This window comes from Sceloporus undulatus, chromosome 4, assembly GCF_019175285.1.
Source record: "Sceloporus undulatus isolate JIND9_A2432 ecotype Alabama chromosome 4, SceUnd_v1.1, whole genome shotgun sequence".
NCBI lineage: Eukaryota > Metazoa > Chordata > Lepidosauria > Squamata > Phrynosomatidae > Sceloporus > Sceloporus undulatus.
Window position 1 is genome coordinate 28209320 of NC_056525.1, and position 19021 is coordinate 28228340.

The window sequence follows — 19021 nt, forward strand, 5'->3', positions numbered from 1 at the left end:
TTTTTCTTGTACTGTTATATAATTTTCTTGTACACCGCTATGATCTATTTGGAATAGCGGTTTATAAATAAAACATATTATTATTATTATTATTAATAAATTTTGCTTTTTGAAACAGAAAAGTCTTTGGAGGAGAGCTCAGCAATGATGTGGGAGAGGAAAACCCCAAAAACTATTTAAGAACTTGAAACCAAACAATCCTTTTTCCATTTTCAACTTCATTCTTGAGAATACTGGACTCTTCCCCAATAAATGCAGAACACTATTGGTAGCCATACCACTTCTGTTCTCCTAGTTCCTTTGTGGCCCCAATACCTTTCATAATCTACAGAAAAGTGTGGTAAAGCTCAGAACTGAGTCTATTAATAAGCACCTATGATCTCACCAGGATTTACCTGGGTAATCCTCATTGGGTTCTGGAAATTATAAAACAGAAATGGCTGACATCCATTTCTGTGATTCTGTCAGGCTAGCAAAGCTCCAGCAATCAAGAAAATACTACTGTAGTAGTCAGCATGTGAAGGTGCTGATATTTAGCTAAGGAATTCTCACATCCTCCCTACGTCTGCAGTGTTTATCAGAGGTAATGTTGGATAGACAGACCACAGCAAATGGAAGCTAGTTTGATTCTCAGTGACTAGGAGTAGGGAGAAGGGCAATTGCCAGACTAGCAATTTTATAAGCAATGCTTCAGCTATGCCTGAACATATAAAATGGCAACATATTTAATACAAAGACAAATCTCTCAAGAAAGGGATCAGCTTGTGCTGCAAATACATCTTCTGCTCTAAATTCTGCTGCTCTATAAGCAGCCCCATGAGAACCCAGCAGTTAACTGGAATAAAATAAATAAAATGTACTAACTTTGGTTGTATACTGTCAAATATTTCCTGCAGTGCAATTGCTCCATATTTTACGCAGTACAAGTTGATAAAAACTAAGAAACCTACCAAAAGAAGAAAGAAGAAATCAAAAACTGTAAAGTAGATGCCTAAAAGAATATGAGACACACACTTTCATGCACATTAAAACACAAACAGTGAATGAGCATGTGAACCTTTACTGCTGTCAAGCAATAATGCTTCTTTTCTTTCCCAAAAGCACATAAAAATAATCTGGCAAAACCTCTAAACCGAGACACTGGTTCCCTCACAATTCCTTCCCAGCTCAGCCCTTGTACTTACCTAGGGATGCCATATCCCGCCTGGGGGCAGGACTTTCCCGGTTTGGGGCGGGTCCGCACGGTCCCGCCCCGGTTTGGCCCCGCCCCGGGACACCCCCCCCTGCGACGGACGCCAGGCAGGGAAAGGAGCCTCGCATGAGCGAGGCCCATTCCCTGCCTGGCCCCTTCGCCAAGGGAGGCGGCCTGGCTCTGCTCCTTCTTTCCAGGCCTCTGTGAAGGCCAAGCCTCCACAGAGGCCTGGAAAGGGGGGGGGGGGCGCCCGCGATCGCGGGCACTCTCCTCCCTCTTTCCAGGCCTCTGTGAAGGCCAAGCCTCTACAGAGGCCGGGAAAGGGAGCAGATTCCTTCTCTGCTTGGGCTCCGTTCACGGAGCCCAAGTGGAAAAGGAATCCTCGCTGAGCGGAGGGATTCTTTTTCCCTTGGGCTCCGTTGGCAAAAATGGAGCCCAAGGGGAAAAGAATGCCTCCCTGGGGGCGGATTCCTTCTCCGCTTGGGCTCCATGGAGCCCAAGCGCAGAAGGAATCCTCCCCTCAGTGAGGTTCTTTTTCAAATGTAGGACCCAAAAAAAAAAATAAAAAAAAAAAAATCCTACATTTGAAAATTTTGTCCTACATTTGTCCCGGTTTGGAGGTCCAGACCAATGGCAACCCTATACTTACCAGACATGTGGTAGAATTCAAAGATAAAGCTGCTTTAGTCTAGAAAATCAGTATGCAAAGGGATCTTGTAGCACCTTTAAAAATGAAAGGAGCTGTTACCATGAGCTTTCACAGACAAGTGTATATTTGATGTATATAAGGAAGCAGACTTTAGTCTATGAAAACTAATGCTACCAGCTGCTTTCTTTGTGAGTCTCAAAGGTGCTACAAGATCCTCTTTGCTGACTAGACAAGAAAGCTAAAGTTTTAACTATCATCCCAACTTTTGCAAAAAATCTCATTATTATAATCCTCCATCTTTGAAATTAAACTAAAAATAAATAAATGAATATTTAGACTCTAAACATCCATGTCCAAGATTTTTTCTTAGAAAATTATCTATGGGACCATCAATGTAGAACTTACTTTTGATATATTTTGTTGTTTTGGAATTCTGAAGTCTTTGAAACAGCAGGATGAATATTTGCTTCCTGTATTGATCAATGGATTCACTAGAAATTTGGGGGGGGGGGAGAAGTAAAACTTGTTTATTCAGCGCAGTGTACCATTTCAGTAAATTATTTCAGCATCAGTACATCTTAAGTTTCTTTCAACACATTCTGAATTCAATTAGAAATCTCCAAGCAAGTAAAATAGTGCTAGAAAAACTGTTTGAATTTGATATGTTTATACTCACGGGGGCATGTGCTCTATAATACTGTTAAGAAGGTAGAATCCTTGATGATCATTAAGTTTGGAAGCAATAAGTTTCTGGAACACACCTAACAATCCAGGCTAAAAATTAAGATGAAAAAAACCAAAAACAAAATATAACACATACAAAGAACAATTTTTACTGGTTATTTACAGTTATATGAACTGACAGTTACAGAGGTCCACCAGTGTTCTTTGGCAGAACAGCCAACAAGTCCTAGATTTTTTAAAACTCCATCGAGGAGCAGGATAAAAATAAAAATAAGATCATTTTAACCCACAACTGTATATCCACCAGTACAGAATACATACTGAAAAACATTCTGCACTTCTGGTAGGAAGAAATCACTATCTACTTCACCTAGGAGTTTTAAAACATGCTTGTAATAATAGTAACAAATAAATAAACAAACATTTATTTATTTATAGCCTGCTTCTCCCAAAAGGACTGAGGTGGGTTACAACAATAAAATACATCAGCATACCTGGTCACTTTGAGCAATATGAAATTTTTAGAAATCCAAGAAGCAAGATTTATAATCACTGATATTTTTTTCCTTTTAATTGCCAATATCTAACATGAAAAGCAGTTTGGAAAAACTGATTCCATGGGTTGGTATCTGTATTAACCCACTTGTAGTTTACTCCCTAAACTCTAGAGAAAATCATTTGCAACCTGTGACATTAACTGCAAAGACCTATAAGAGACAACCATAAATATCTCCACATGTACCATACATATTGGCCTGTTACAGACAGTCAAAATAAAGCTGCTTCGAGTCACAGTGGAGGTATGGTTTTTCAATTATGCACGCGTCCTAAGAATCCAGAAGTCACACCAAAGCCACGCTCCAGTCCTTAGGGCTGGAACGTGGCTTTGGTGCGACTTCTGGACTCTTAGGACACGTGCATCATTGAAACACCATACCTCCACTGTGTCTCGAAGCAGCTTTATTTTGACTATCTGTAACAGGCCATAGTATGTTTCTGTGGATTGTGACTGTAGGCAGCTTTGGAAGCCTGGCTAAAGTGCAGGGTATAAATATAATAAAGACTGATATATATCAATAAAGTATCAATAAGCTAACAAGTTTTATGAAGCTATTTGGAAGTCTACATTACACACCTCTCAGGGGCGCAATACAAAGTGTCGGTTATTATCTATAAAGCCCTACATGGCCTGGGCCCGTGTTACTTAAGGGAACGCCTCTCCCTACATAATCAGCCCCGCACTCTCAGAACATCTGGCACAAAAATATTAGAACACCCCAAAACCAGGTTGAAAACTACCTCTTGTAAAACATTTTCTGCGATGGCCCCTAGACTTTGGAACAACTTACCGGAAGAGAACCGTCTTATTTTTTTGGATGCCTTCAAGAGGGTATTTAAGACGGATCTCTTCTGGCAGGCCTATCCAACGGATCTCCTCTAATCTGATTTTGAACATCTGAATACGATGACTCAATTCTTAGGACTGTGAGCAATACTGTAACAACTCTTCCATTTTTCTTTCTGATTGATGTATTTTGTATCATCTATGTATTTTATGATGTTTTTACTGCTGTAATCCCACTTTGATCCAAAGGGAGAAGCGGGAGATATAAATAAAATTTATTTTATTATTATATTACTGCATGGCAGAGAGTTGGACTGGACAGTGCTTAATGTCTCTTCCAACTCTATGATTTTAAGAATTTCTGAATTCTACCTGAGGAAACCTCAGTCTGGTACAGACATTTACTTTAGCAACAGAGACTATGCCAATTTGTTTGGCATAGTCTATGCCATTAACAAACTATAAGTAGAAACAAAACAAAAACAAAGCCAAAAAAACCAACCCTGAATTTTTAACAGAGGTTAAACAGCTTTGTTTATCTTGACCTCCACTAATACAGGAAATGGCCTCCCATCTCATTTCCTCAAGCAAACAAATGTTTAGAAATCTGGAACTGCAATCAGGTCATACATACGATTTTGTCAGCTGCAGCATTGGCTATCGTATTGGCACCTCTTTCCAAGTAGGCCTGAAGGAGTCTCACCAGAGGGGGGATATTTCCTGACCTCTCCCACAAGACTGGTTGAAGCAGATGTGGAAATAAGGCCATGTAAGATGATGGGATGTCATTCTTATGCATTTCCAAAAGTAAAGACATCACTTGAAATACATATGGAATGAATTCTGTTAAAAAAGAGAGACAGTTTTCATTGCAAACTATGAAGTAGCAGGGACGGCATATTCATATGCAGTAATATGGTCATGAAGAAGGTTTAAGATAACTGTCACTGGCTTCTTTGCCCCTTTAGTGAGCGGCCACATAGTGCAGTAGTTAAGAGCAATAGATTAAACTAAGAAGATCTAGGATAGAATTCCTGTTGCGTTGTGAAGTGCACTGGATGACCTTGGGCTAGTGAATAATTCTTAGCCTAACTTACATGCTGAGCTGGAGATGGAGGGCTTTCATGCTATTCTAGGTAGACTGAAAGTAACTAATGCATAAGTAACTAAGCTCCTTCCCCCCTTTTGTTTACTTTATTATTATTATTATGCTTTATTTATATAGCACTGTAGATTATTTCATGTCATGACATAAACATGAAAAGATTAGCATATGTACGGATAAGGTACAAATCTTTTAATGTAAAATGAAAAATTAATGGTGTAAATAGGTATGGCTTTAAAGTTAATGGTACAGCATGTGACTGCCTATAGGTACTATAGTACAGAAAACAGTTTATGTTTTATTCATACCTTGCACGTCAGTCTGCAGAATCTCTGTGAATACCATGAACAAAGCATCTTCAAAGCTTCCAATAGCACTAGGGTTTGCTTTGCAAGTTATCCTTATTGACAAGCAAATTGATTCAAACATGTAATGATTAAAATGAGGCTTGCTTGGATTCTAAAATCAAAACAAGAACAGCACAAAGTCGCTGATATTTTACACAAAATATGTTGGTTACTAAGATGAAGTGTGACAATAATTGCAATAAACATGAGAATATTGCTGTCAGTATAGGATATTGCTGTCATCATAGTTAACTCTTGACATAGGCCTATTCCAGTCTGAAAATTTATCCTATATTTGACTAGAATATTCTCTCAGCTTCTCATTCTTTCTTGAGAAGAGTATCAGTCTGTCTCTTACCATCAAGTTACTTTCTATCATGCTGAGATAACAAAGATGGACAACTTGCAGAGGCTTGAGTGCTGCAATCCCTCACTCTAACCTAATATATCAGTGTTTTAGGCCCAAAACGGGCCCTTTGCCCCCATAGTCACACTCTCTCAGCCTTGGAGGCAAAGGCAAACTCCCTCTGAACAAGAAAACCCAGTGCTAGGGTCACCATAAATCAGAAACTACTTGAATGCACACAATTTATGAGTTCCATTCACAAGCTTAAATGATGTTTATATCCTTATCTAGCTTCCATGACATGAAAACATGGGAATATAAACCAGACAAAATAGGCAGAGAGATTATAGTCTGCCCTACTCATGCGGGGGATCTGTTTTGCCCCCTCCTCCCGCGTAAGGCAAAAAACACGGATGCTCAAGCCTCATTCAAGTGAACAGGGCTTGTGCTCGCGGTGGTGTGCAGCATTGTTTGTTCTGGTCCGCGGTGCTGCTCCTTCTGGCGTGGCTTCCAGCATATGCTGGAAGCCATATAAGAGGTGCCCACATATGACACGGGCACACTGCATTACTCTTCTATTTTCCATATTCCCTTGAAGTGTGTTTCTTACCTAATTTGTGGAGTCTATTTCCACCCTTTAATTTTTTACTTCTCAGATGTAAGAGAAATGAGGGAGAAGTAAGTGCATAAGTATTTGAGGGGCTATAAGTCTGAATTCCCCTACATTATTTTCACAATTCTGTTGTAGACAACTGCACTAAACTAAGTGACCAATACACACTTATCTTAGAATAAATCTCTCTGAACTTAGTGAGGCTTACTTCTGAGTTGAACTTGATATAACTGCCCTGTTAGACATAAAAAATGATTGAGATAGCAATCCCTTGACCCCTTTTCTAATATAAGGCTTATGACATAGGCCTACTCTAACCTGTACATTGTACCAAGAGCTGCAAATTTATTCTGCAACTGGCTAGAATAAAATAAAAATAAACAAAATATAAAACCTGACTAAACAGAGTAAACTTTACATCTGAGTAAATCTGCATCATATTCTTTCATATAAATCACCTTGGGAGGAGTTTTAACCTAAAAGGTAGTTTTAAAATATTTAAATATATTTAATGCACTGCTTTGTGAATTTGAGAAAACAATGTATATGCCAAGCTAGGTGATTTTATAAGAAAATAATGTCTGCATTTCAATTTTTCTTAATGTTGGTTTTTCCTCTAGGAGGGGAATGTTCTCTCAAAAACCCAGAACTGGCTTAAAACCTTCTGATTTTTATATACAGTGGTACCCCAGGATACGAATCCGCCGCGTTACGAAATTTCCGGGTTACGAAAAAAATCCATTAAAAAAAACTGTTCTGGGTTACGAAGGTTATTTCGGGTTACGAAAAAATTTTTGGTGCTTTTCGGCGCTTTTTCGCACCAAATCGCGGCTTTCGCTATTAGCGCCTATGGGGCTTCGGCTTGCGAATGCTTTTCGGGTTACGAATGGCGCCGCGGAACGAATTAATTTCGTAACCCGGGGGAGCCCTGTATCTAGGTACCTAATGTACTTTTGCAACACCCATCCAATCCATTCCATTCCAGTTTTGATTAGTTTCTTTTAGCCATGCAGCATGAGGGCCTGCTGTTCAAACAATATTAGCTCCAAATAGCCTTATATAAATAAAACCAGCTGAATGAATCTTTTAATCTAGGCCTGTTTCTTCCTCTTGATATAGCTTGATTCCATAAGAAAGAACCAAGTTAATACTTTAATTGGCTATGAATAAAAACAGGTGAAAGAAATGAACTAAATTAAATCAACAAAAAGTTTAACATAACAGATATTACAAATGGTGAAGAGAGCTCTTCTGCCTTTACCTTGCTGACAGCAAGCAGTTTCTGTGTGAGTTGACTGATGAGAGAAGGGATATATGGAATTATTGCTTCTTGAAGCAGAGAAAAGCTTCTCATGATAGCTGGAAATGTAGAGATTTACATTACTGAAGGCATAAAAGACTTCTGAATCATGTGTTGTACTTCACATTTAAAAACTGCATAAGTATGCTAAATCTTGCAGCATGCAATCAACATCAAGTACTGGTTTAGTAAGTTCTGTACTGTATAGGGATATAAACCAACACTTTAAAAATAACAGAACTGCAGACTCTCAGATAGAAAAATATGTTTTACTGGAAGAGAAAAGAGAAAGCATGTCCCACAGGGTGCATGCCGCCAGCAAACCCCACTTCTGCAGTAAAGTCTCCTCAAACCCTAACAAAATTTTAAAATCTAAGACAATTTGGTGGTAAATTCCACCCTACAATGTAAGAAAACCACTTGCAAATGCAGTGGTTTTGCTTTCCTACTCCCACCAACCACCCTAGGTGATATTTTGGTCCAAAACTAGCATAAAATTGTAGAGCAATTTAAGTTTCCTGAGGCTTCAGACTTTGTTAAGAAAACAAAAAAATTTAAATGTCAAAAAGCCAAGCCTGTTATGGTCTAGATTTGAATCAGCAAATTAACAGAAATGTGCCTCTGTCTAACTATGGCCCTTTTCAGAAGGGCCTTTTAGTACGTACTCTGTACGTACTAGGGTTGCTTGGGGGCGTCTCTTTCAGATGCCCCCAACCCTAGTACGTACACAATACGTACAAAATGGCAGCACCCATTCTACATGGGTGCCGCCATTAGGACGTCATGACTGTGCCGCCTCCAAACGGGGCAGCGCGGACGTTACATCCTGGTGCCTCGGAAGAGCGCCTGTGGCGCCCTTTCTGTGGCGCAGGAAAGAGCTCCGAAATGGAAGGATGCGGGAAGGAGCTCCTTTACACGGCTGCACCAGCATCACAAAAGAGAAAGGGGCCGCTGTTGGGGTGTCCTTGGGGCTTGAAGCCCCAAGGAAACCTTTCCAGGCCGTGGAAAGCGGCCTGGAAAAGCGGCGGATTGGGGTCTCGGGGCTGCCGCTATGGCAGCTGAGGCCCCGAGCCATCGGGGAAAGGGGCGGGTACAAGCCGCCCCAAAGGGGCGGTCTGTAATGTGCCTATGCTTCCCTAAGAACGGAGATGGATTCAAAAAATAAACACAAGTAGCTTGTAGTTTAAACAAAGGTTTACTAATGTTTTTAATCTATATATTACATAGAGGCTATATCCTAATCTAGCTAGTGAATAGTTCAGGTTAAGAAGAAATATTTGTCTCACCATCTTTCCAAAGAAATTTGAGAGAGGAGGAAAATGGGAACATGTAGTGCAGGAGAAAATCTTTGAGAGAAAGTGTGTTAGTAGCAGCCTAAAGGGGGAATGGCCTAAATCACATGGTTAGTTTGAAAGGGAGGGGGGGGGGGGAAGAGTTTGCATGCAAGAAATCCCTATTTATCTAAGGATGGGGAAAGAGAATGCAAAAATCTTCCAACAAAAATTACAACTGGGAAGTGATGTGAGGGCACTTCTAGTGCACTGCTAACATACTTGTGCAGCCTGTAGAGACAAAAGTTGGCATCTCCTCCCTGTTCTAATGCCAATCAAGGTTTTTAGTTTCCAGGCTTACACAGACTAACGCAAATGTCTTCTTCTAGTAGCTTTTTGGTGGTAGAACAAGGAAGTTATAAAAAGGATTGAAAGTGTTTACTGTGGAGTTAGCCTCCTCAAAAACACAATCAAGAAGTACACCCCATATACTGCTAGGCATTTATTCCTTATAGTGAGCATATCTCAGTTCTGATAAATTATTACTTCAATACTCTTTTCTCCAAACTGGCCTTCCCCCTAAGAGCAGCAACACTATTAATGTACCCATCAGATTCAGATTCATATCAGGAAGACAAATTGATTATGCAATGATACAACTGTGCTTTGGAAAAAGACCAATTAAAGAAATAACATGATACCAAAGGAGTACAGTGAACAACAGGTATTATGTGTCAAAGCACTCAGCTTCGTTATAAATACAGCTTCTTACCTTTCATAATGTATTCATTTTCTGATGAACCTGGAAGTGTCAGAGCTTTGAAAAGGTTCGTTAGCAACATTTCAACATATGGTGCCATTTCTGTAGCTGTAATTCTGTATAGGAAAAGAGAATGCTTGAACTCCTGTGCTATTTTTCCAATCATTCATCAAGTCCTCCACTCTAGGAAGTCAATCCTGACTAATCATTAGAATGAATGTAGATTAGAAATGTATGATTCTTTGAACCTTAAAATTACATCCTGCTTTTAAACATCTCTAAAACTATAGTGTTGTCAATTGCTAAGTCAACTCAAAATCTTGCTTTAAAAAAAAAAGGATCAGCTTTTAAATATAGATGGTATAACAATCTATGCTTCTCTGAAAAAAAGGAAGTGAAAGATCAAAAGTCATCTAATCAGAGCAACAAAAAGCCAAAATAAAATAAAATAAAACAACCAAATGTAAACTTACAGTGTTGTACTGTTAGCCCCTTTCATTGTAAATAATCTTTCAAGAGCATGGGCTGCATAAGTATGAACTACAATACTTTCTGCTTGAAGATGATTTATTAAGAGAGGAATTGACACCAAAAGTTGTTCTTTAGGTACCTACAAAATAGACATGTAGATTAAAGTGTTTTAGAAACAAGAATACTAGACAGTTTGGAAGAATTACATAAGAAACATTTTAATGAAATATTAAATGAAATCACGCACTATTACAATATTTTGGTCATTGCTTCTGGTATAAGTCCACCACTGTAAATACATATGTAGACAGAATACACTCATATCTATATTAAGCTTATTGAGATGGCCTAAGTCCAAAACACACTGCAGAAATAATTCAGTTCAAGACCGCTTTAACTGCCCTGGCTCAGTGCTAGGGAATCCTGGGAACTGTAGTTTATTGTGGTACCAGAGCTCTCTAACAGAGTAGGCTAAATTTCTCACAAAACTAAAGTTCACAGAATTCCCTAGCATTGAGCCAGGGCAGTTAAAGTGGTCTCAAACAGGATTATTCTTGTAGTATGTTTTGGATCCTATTATTGTTTTAAGTCAAGATGATAGGCCCAATTATTATTATTATTATTATTATTATTAAAACCCTGTAAGCAGAAACCCTATCTGAAACCTGATATACCATTTAAAGTAACATCCAAGCAAGAAACTGAAAGAAAGAATTTCTCAAATGACGAGGAAAGGGTTTCTTACACACTAATTGTTATTTTGTTCCCCAATAGGAAATACTGAAAACATAGAAAAACCCAACAAAAACAAACCCCTCAATAAATTAGGTTTTCTTCCAAACTATTCATGCCACATTGTAAAATTCTACATATGAATGTATGAATATTTTAACATTCTTTTGCATACATAAATTAAGAACCATTTCCCCCATTATAGAATTCAGATTCATAATCAACTTACTTGGCTTCTGAAAATCATGATGTACTTGATACCATCAGCCTTAAGCACAGGAAACTCATTCACTGTTAAAAAAAGTTACAGGCTACTTAAAATGACTGATGTTCTGTAGAAAAATTATAGTTATATAGTAGAAACTCAAGCAATGCCCAAATTTACCACCATTATTTACACCATTTTACAGCCCTCTAGAGCAAATTTTGAAGACAACAGCAAGAGGGGGAAATGCCCATTAAGTTCCACTGATAAAAGCAGTTCTGTCATTGGAATAACCTTGTTTAATTCTGCCTGTGAGATCCTGTTTGCTGCACCCAAGTTGTACCTTCCAAAAAACTCTAGTTTTCCTCTGGAATCATAAACAACATTACACCAAGGGCAGACCACTGGTCTATCTAGCTATGGGGGAGAGGACAAAGAACAACCAATTCACAGCTCCTCATTATTGTCTATGTGGCTAAAGCTGATGTGGACTGCAGTCCTACAAAATCCCAAGAGCTTCACTTTGCCCACTTCTGATCTAGTCCAGGACTGTCTTGGGGGGGGGGGGGGGGAACAGACCGGAAAGGCATGGCGTACAGACACCACAAGCCCCCCAAGATGCCTGGAAGTCATACTGGGCTCAGATGTGAGCTGGCTTATGAGCGCTCCAGTAGTGTGATGTTTACATGTCATGCACTGCCAGGGCAGCTTGAAGTTGCCTGTGGGTGACGGATGGGTGGGAAAAGCTGCCTTTTTGCTGACTCAAAAAGGAGTGGCTCTTTGCCTTTTTCAGCTGGCTGCAAGGCTGATTGGGGCCATGGCGTGTGGTTGCTGCGGCCTCAATCCATGTTTGGAAGGGGTGGCTTCAAGCCGCCCCTTCAGAGCCGTCTGTTTCGGCCCTTACTTTAATTGGCAGAGTCACCCCAAACTTTCAGGTAGAGTTTTTGCTCACATCTGCCAAGATAAAACAATGAGGCCTTCCACAGTTATGTCTTTACTAGACAGTTACTATAATTATGTAGGCCATATGCTTCCTACATGTCATAACTAAATACTGGAGATATTTTATATAGAATTCTAAACTTACCATTAGGAGACTTCAGGTCTGGTAAAATATGGTTCACAAAGAATTCTGTCAAATTTACAAGTTCATTGGCTTGTGTTATTCCATGCTGAAGGGAAAACAGAAACAATCACTTTTATTATAAATATTTTTTATTAATTAAACATGTATATAGCAATAAAAAATAACAAAATCACATACAACTTAACATACAATACATAGTACCAATTATACATACATAACATATACAGTACTAAATTCTTTACTTATCATGACTAGCCTTTCTTTCATTTTTGTTCACTAATTTCATTTATACTATTCCTTACCTATTTCCTGTCTTTTCCATATACACATTCATTCCTCACTCAATCCTTTCCTTATCCTTCTAAACCTCACTAAACACTTTCTATTCCTCTCCAATGGTATCCATGCTTTCTAACTTCCCCAACCCCTTCCTCTCTTCTTTTCTTTACCCTTCCTTTAACTTACTCATTTTTCCATGACACATTTTTCTCATCCCTTTTTCAAAGCTTCTTTACCCCCTCTTCTTATCCTCTCTCATACTTTCTTCACACTTACTTTTACCTTCTTATGTCTTCTTTTCCTTTCTCTTCCTCTCTTATATAGTCTTCTTATCTTCTCAAATATCTTGTTCCTATCTTCTCTGAGCTTTTATCCACTCCTTAACTTTCTCTTCCTTACATTCTCTTATACCCACTTTTACTTTCCTAACCTACTTACGCCTACTCTTTAACTTACTCCTTCTCACCCTCTCACATATCTTCACACTTTCTCCAACCTTCTTACACCTACACCAATTCTTAAATCACTTATTCTAACTTCCCTCCCACAACAAACACTTTTAAAAAATACAATTTCTGTATTGGATTATCCATAAGTTCCTATTAAAAGATACCGTGTTAACATGCTCATTGTGAATTCTTGGCCATTTCTGTAAATGTTTATCTTGAGTTTTTTTAGTTTCAAACTTTGCATTATAAAATGGAGCACGCATGTTCTACCCAAAACATCTAAACTAGTTATGTGCAGTATGCTATCGTAATGGAAGATGCAAGCGAAAAGTAGGTTAACTGCAATATAGCTTGTGATATGCTGCCAAGGTTTTAAATAATAGTCTACTAGTAGCAAATCTACACTGTAGACCAATTTAACCATAATACCAAAGCACTACAACTTCATATACTCTGGATTTATAATGGAAAGGTTCAGGTACTTTATTTCCCTCTATTTGTGATATGGTCCATTTCTGATATTACAGTAGCACTCAAATCCTAGCCCAATAATTTTAGCAAGTCTTGGGGAGACTGGAAACCAGGACTTGTTTTTAGATTGTATATTGTATTTGGTTACATCCCGTTTGGACTACTGTAATGGGCTCTACATAGGACTGCCTTTGAAAAGTGTTTGGAAAATTCAATTGGTTCAAAGAGCTGCTGCCAGGCTGTTAACAGGCGCCGATTACACAGCCCATACAACTCCCCTGTTGAAACAGCTTCATTGGCTGCCAGTTCATTCCAGGGCACAATTCAAGGTACTGGTTATATCCTACAAAGCCCTACATGGCTCAGGTCCACATTATTTGGCAGACCGTTTCTCCTGGTATGAACCTGCCCGGACTCTGAGAACCTCTGGAGAAGCCCTTCTCTCCATCCCAACATCTTCACAAACACGTTTGGTGGGGACACGAGAGAGGGCCTTCTCAGCGGCTGCCCCTAGACTCTGGAACTCCCTGCCTAGGGAGATAAGAACGGCTCCCTCCTTGATGGCTTTCCGACGGCAGTTGAAGACCTACCTGTTCAAACAGGCATTTAAGGAATCACTATAAGAACAGGCAGGAATGTTGGACTAGTTCAATCATTCTGTTTAATGCATGTAATTTATCTATTTATTTTTTAAATGTTTTAATTGTACTTTTTGTTTGTTTGTTTGTTTTTTAATTGCTGTGAAGCCGCTCTGAGTCCCAGTCCTGGGAAAAGAGCATGATATAAATAAATAAATATTGTATTTAGTCCTCTTGGTTTTATCTATTTTATGATGTGTTTTGTAATTGGTTTTAAACTCTATGTAAACCGCTTTGATCATTTTTGGAAAAGCGGTATATAAATAAAATTTATATTATTATTATTATTATTATTATTATTATTATTATTATTATTATTATATCAGTCCTGAAACACCATTATGTTTTAATTAACAATTTAAGTGCCCCATAACTCCCTTACACCCTGAAAAGGTAACACCCTGCAATTCCAGTCAAATAATCGCAAGTACCTTTTGTGTCTGAGCTTTTGATGCCAACGATGTTACAAGGTAAATAGCAGCATCTTTATGCTTCCAGTTGATAGATGGATTCTTTGCATACTCTTGCAGCATAGAATTCACATAACCAGAAAAGATCCCTGTCACAGGCCCTTCAAAAAACCTGCATAAACCTCTTACTAGATCACAGGCTGCTCTGCGTCTGGTATCAATATCTGCATCACACATAAAAGAGATAAGAAAACACAAGCAATTACAAATAATGTACTAGCTTCTCAATTCTGCAATATTTCAGCATTGCTAAATCAGGTTCATGCAACTACAGTGGGCCCTCCACATTAATTGGAGTTAGGGGCACAGGACATCTGTGAAAGTGAAAGAAAAAAACAAAACACTTTTCTGTAACCTGAGAGAACACCTCTCAGAATCTCTAGGTCCTCCAGTGCAACTCTATGGCCAACATCTGGCAAAGGGTGACCACAAAATTGCATTGGAGGACCTACAATGCCTAGAGAAGTGTTGTTTCTAGGAACCACTAGGTCTTCCATCGTGACTCTTCCTGTAAAGTTGCGCTGGAGGACCTAGTGATTCCTAGAGAAAACATATTAATCAAATCTACAAATAATTAAATCCATAAAAGTCAAAGCCACAAATATGAAGGGCCAACTGTATAACTAAGAACTGTTCAAATCCAAGTCCTTCAATTTACAGAACAATTTTCTAGAAGATGCTTCCTATGCTTTTTTAACTGTACAATATAAATAAGGTTAGTAGTTGACACACGCAGACTGAAGCAAAAAGGAGCTGGGGTAATCTGGTTTCTGGTAGCGTGGGTTGGGTTATGTGACTGCAGCCTGCCTTTGAAGCAGGCTATGCGGTTGCTATGGACCTCGGGCTGCTCCTTCCTGCCGTCTGCTCCAGCCCTAAGATGCAGTGCCTGTGAACAGCAATACTTCACTCTCCACAAGAATAAAAAGTTGTTTAAAACTAGTAATGTGGGCTCTGCATCCTAGTCAATTTATAAAGCTAAGAAAGATCATATGAAGAACACCAGTATCAAAATACCAACACCTTAATTAACAGCAGAATACAGAATGCTGAAGAATTTTAATACAAAATTGAATTTAGAACAAAATATACTTTAGAATCCAACATTCATAAGGGGAACAGAAAGACCACCCAATATAGCTGTGTCACCAATACTGCTTCAAAACAGTATTCCCACTAGGGCTCTCCGTTCTGGTAGTCAAGGTCTGCTGTCACAGCCCAGGATTTCCTCTGCCCCATCTCGGATTCGCCCCTTTTCACTCGCTGCCCCTCACTCCTGGAACCTTCTTCCCTCGCGAGCAAGAGCCATCACTTCTTTAACCAGCTTCAAAACGGCATTGAAGACCATTCTGTTCAGGGCAGCGTTCCCAGGCATTGCATAATTGTCACTTGCTATTTGATGATCTTTTCTTCCCTGTTTTATTGAATCATTTCCTGTATTGCTATGTATTTTATATGTGTTATCCTTCTAGAGATGCCCCCTCCCCACCCCCACTCCCTTTGTGTCGTGTCTTTTTAGATTGTAAGCCTGAGGGCAGGGATCCGTCCAATTATTGTATGTACAGCGCTGTGTAAATTTACAGCGCTTTATAAATAAAAGTTAATAATAATAATAATAATAATTCTCAGAGGGCTGATACAGATGGCTGCAAAGGGGCAGCTCTGCACTGCCTCTTTGAGTGCCAGATCAGGGCTGCAGGAACCACACACCGCAGTCCCAATCCGGCGTTTTCCCAGTCCCAAAAGAAGCAGCAAAATGCCACTCCTTTTTGGGGTGGAAAAAGCTGCCCTTGCCTAGATTTATGATGTTAACTTAAATATGGGGTATAAATTAGATTACCAGAGCCTTCCAAATCTCTTCTGATATATTCTTCAGAATTATCTTCAAAAGCTTCTTCATCAGCAGCTGCAAAAAAGTAGTACACATAATTATGTTAAAGATCAGAAAGCATGCAAAATTTTGATTTGTTTTAATATCACATATTCTTGAAAAAACCCTGTTAAATTAGCTTTATGCACTGTTTTGTGAAATTACTTGGTAGAATTAAAGTAACACATTACAATTAATAAACTATTAATACTTTCAACTGTAAAGAGTACATTAGTAACAATATTGTCATTACAAGGATATTTGAGGTTTAAAACAGGTCCAAATTGTTTTACAAAACCATGTTGATGAAAACATGAACAATTTACATCTCCCCTTCAGTGAACATTTCTTTCTCATATTGCGTGGTGAACTGCTTAGAATATAGGGTATGTGAATTTAATTGTTAAAAGAAAAATGCATCTGAGCTATTTCAAGCAGCATAAGACCAAGCAACTCTTAAGAGCACACATAAAAGGAAGGTAAATTCCTTAACAAAATACAAATTTAAGGACAAATGTATACAGTTGATCATGGCCTACCTTATTTAGATCATGCAGAGCTATAAACAACCAAGATCACTGCATGCAGTATCCAAGAAATACATTTTATTAAATAAATCTTTCAAAGAATTTATCAATGAAAATGTGCAACAGTACAAAAAAATTGCAAAAATAAAAATACATTTTTACAAAGGTTAACCAACATTTTAATATTTTTTAGACATATGCTGTCCTTTTTTAAATTAAGTAGCCAGTGATTTTGTTGTGTTGTATCTCTGTGCAAGCTTAGTAAGATAGAGCTATAAACATTTATAGTCCTAAAGTTTGTTGTTTGGCTTAAGTATCTCCTTAAACATTAGTCTCCTTTCTTCATTTGAGGCAAACCACAGGTAACCATTTTACTCTTAACAAGTAAGTTATATTATGTGTTTACCCCGAAAGCTAGGATTAAAAGCTACTGTTTGATTCTTTTGTGAATTTTGCTGCTCATTTGCCATTTTTAAAGGGTGCTGCATGTGTGTGGATAACTGGCCATCAGTATATTTGCTTGGCAGATATTTGTACCTGTATCTGCCCACTTCCAATTAACTTCTTGGCTTAGTTTTAGCAATGGCCAAAGGCCAGTCCTCCTCTGGGAAAAAATGAAGGCAGAGAAGTGTCCTGGACCAGGACAGAAATGTGTATGTCTGCATGCATGACAAACAGGAAAAATAAAATAAAATAAAGTGGAGCAGACTTGATGTGCAGCCAAAAATGATTCAAGGAAAACTAGCCTATGAGCTGCCATTTTACAATGAAGTTATCTTGGAATGGAGAATGTGTGGCTGATTAAGCTGAATTTGTCTCGATGTCTGTAGTAATAGTGTAAACAAACCCAGAGTCTTTGTATATCTGGAAAACTAGAGTGCACCCAGAATATATGGTAAATGTAGACTTGCCCTCCATGAATTTCATAGGGCTTTCTTAGGCAAGGAAAAATCAGAGGTGGTTTTGCCAATTCCTTCCTCTGAAATAAAGCCTACAGCATAGACAAATATTAAACCAAAAGGTAGTTTTGAGAGTGCTGAACCATAAGAACTCAGGTCTACTGGCCACATTATGAAGGAAAAGATTACAACCTACAGCACTACATGAACTTTCATAGTTATTGTTATGCCTTCAAGTTGTTTTCAACCTATGGTGACTCTAAGGTAAACCTATCACAATTTTCTTGGCTGAATTTGTTCAGAGGAGGTTTGCCCTTGCCTATGTGGCTGAAAGAGTGTGACTTATCCAAAGTCACCCAGTGGGTTTTGATGGCAGAGCAGGGATTCAAATCCTGATCACCAGAGTCATACTCCAACACTCAAATCACTACCCCACACTGGCTCCAACCCTAAAGCCAACTTTGCTAAAAAATTAAGATGTTTGTTTCCTAGAGAAACCATCAAAATTTTTTTTAATAATGAATATATTTACCTCTAAATTCCATGTTGGGAACAATAACTTTTTCACAAATACTTGTCAGTGTATTCTGGTCTTCAAAGAGGTGCTTGTAATGGGGTCTCTCACAAACTGAGGCCAGAAACTGGATTGCATTGCTTACCAACTACAAAGAGAAAAATGAAATTAATGTATATGAATAAAATGAGAATGTTCAGTTTAAAATGGATGAAAGAGAACCGTATTATACTTACCAAATCATATTTAACTTCTTGACCTGTTGTGACTAATAAATTCCAGATTGCTGTGACAAAACGAGGCAGGTAAGGCTGAAATTCTTCATCATATTTTTGGGCGTACAAAGCAGCATTGTCACAAATTTGGGATTTCAAAAGCTCTAGCAGACCAGCTTCTTCTTCATCCTGTCAATGTCAAACCACAGAAGTGCACCCTTGGTATTTGCTAGGATTTGGTTCCAAGACACTCCCACGCACATGGATGCCAAAATCCATGGATGCTCAAGTCCCATTAAATACATTGGCATAATAAAATTACTGTATTTTCCGGCATATAAGACGACTGGGCGTATAAGACGACCCCCAACTTTTCCAGTTAAAATATAGAGTTTGGGATATAATCACCATATAAGACAACCCCTCTTCCAACGCACACCAAATAAAAATTTTAAAAACATCAGATTTGATTTCAATATGGTAATTTTAATTCAAATGACATGCAAGTACTTGGCAGGAAACCTTGTTGTATACAAAGCCTGCTTGGATTGGTCAGCTCTCCCTGCCTGCCCAGCCCTTCCTGTC

At 38.6% G+C, this 19021-nt stretch overlaps 1 protein-coding gene across 1 annotated transcript in view; it reads right to left on the minus strand.

Annotated features, from left to right (window-relative positions):
- The window catches only part of CSE1L (chromosome segregation 1 like), a 43619-nt gene that overhangs the window by 7070 nt on the left and 17528 nt on the right, over window positions 1–19021 (minus strand). The window contains 14 exon segments of the mRNA XM_042464199.1: window positions 865–946; window positions 2247–2332; window positions 2518–2615; window positions 4505–4713; window positions 5284–5434; window positions 7543–7640; window positions 9625–9728; window positions 10086–10222; window positions 11045–11106; window positions 12108–12192; window positions 14376–14578; window positions 16252–16317; window positions 18240–18369; window positions 18458–18625. Of these exon segments, the coding sequence (XP_042320133.1) occupies window positions 865–946; window positions 2247–2332; window positions 2518–2615; window positions 4505–4713; window positions 5284–5434; window positions 7543–7640; window positions 9625–9728; window positions 10086–10222; window positions 11045–11106; window positions 12108–12192; window positions 14376–14578; window positions 16252–16317; window positions 18240–18369; window positions 18458–18625 (1679 nt within the window).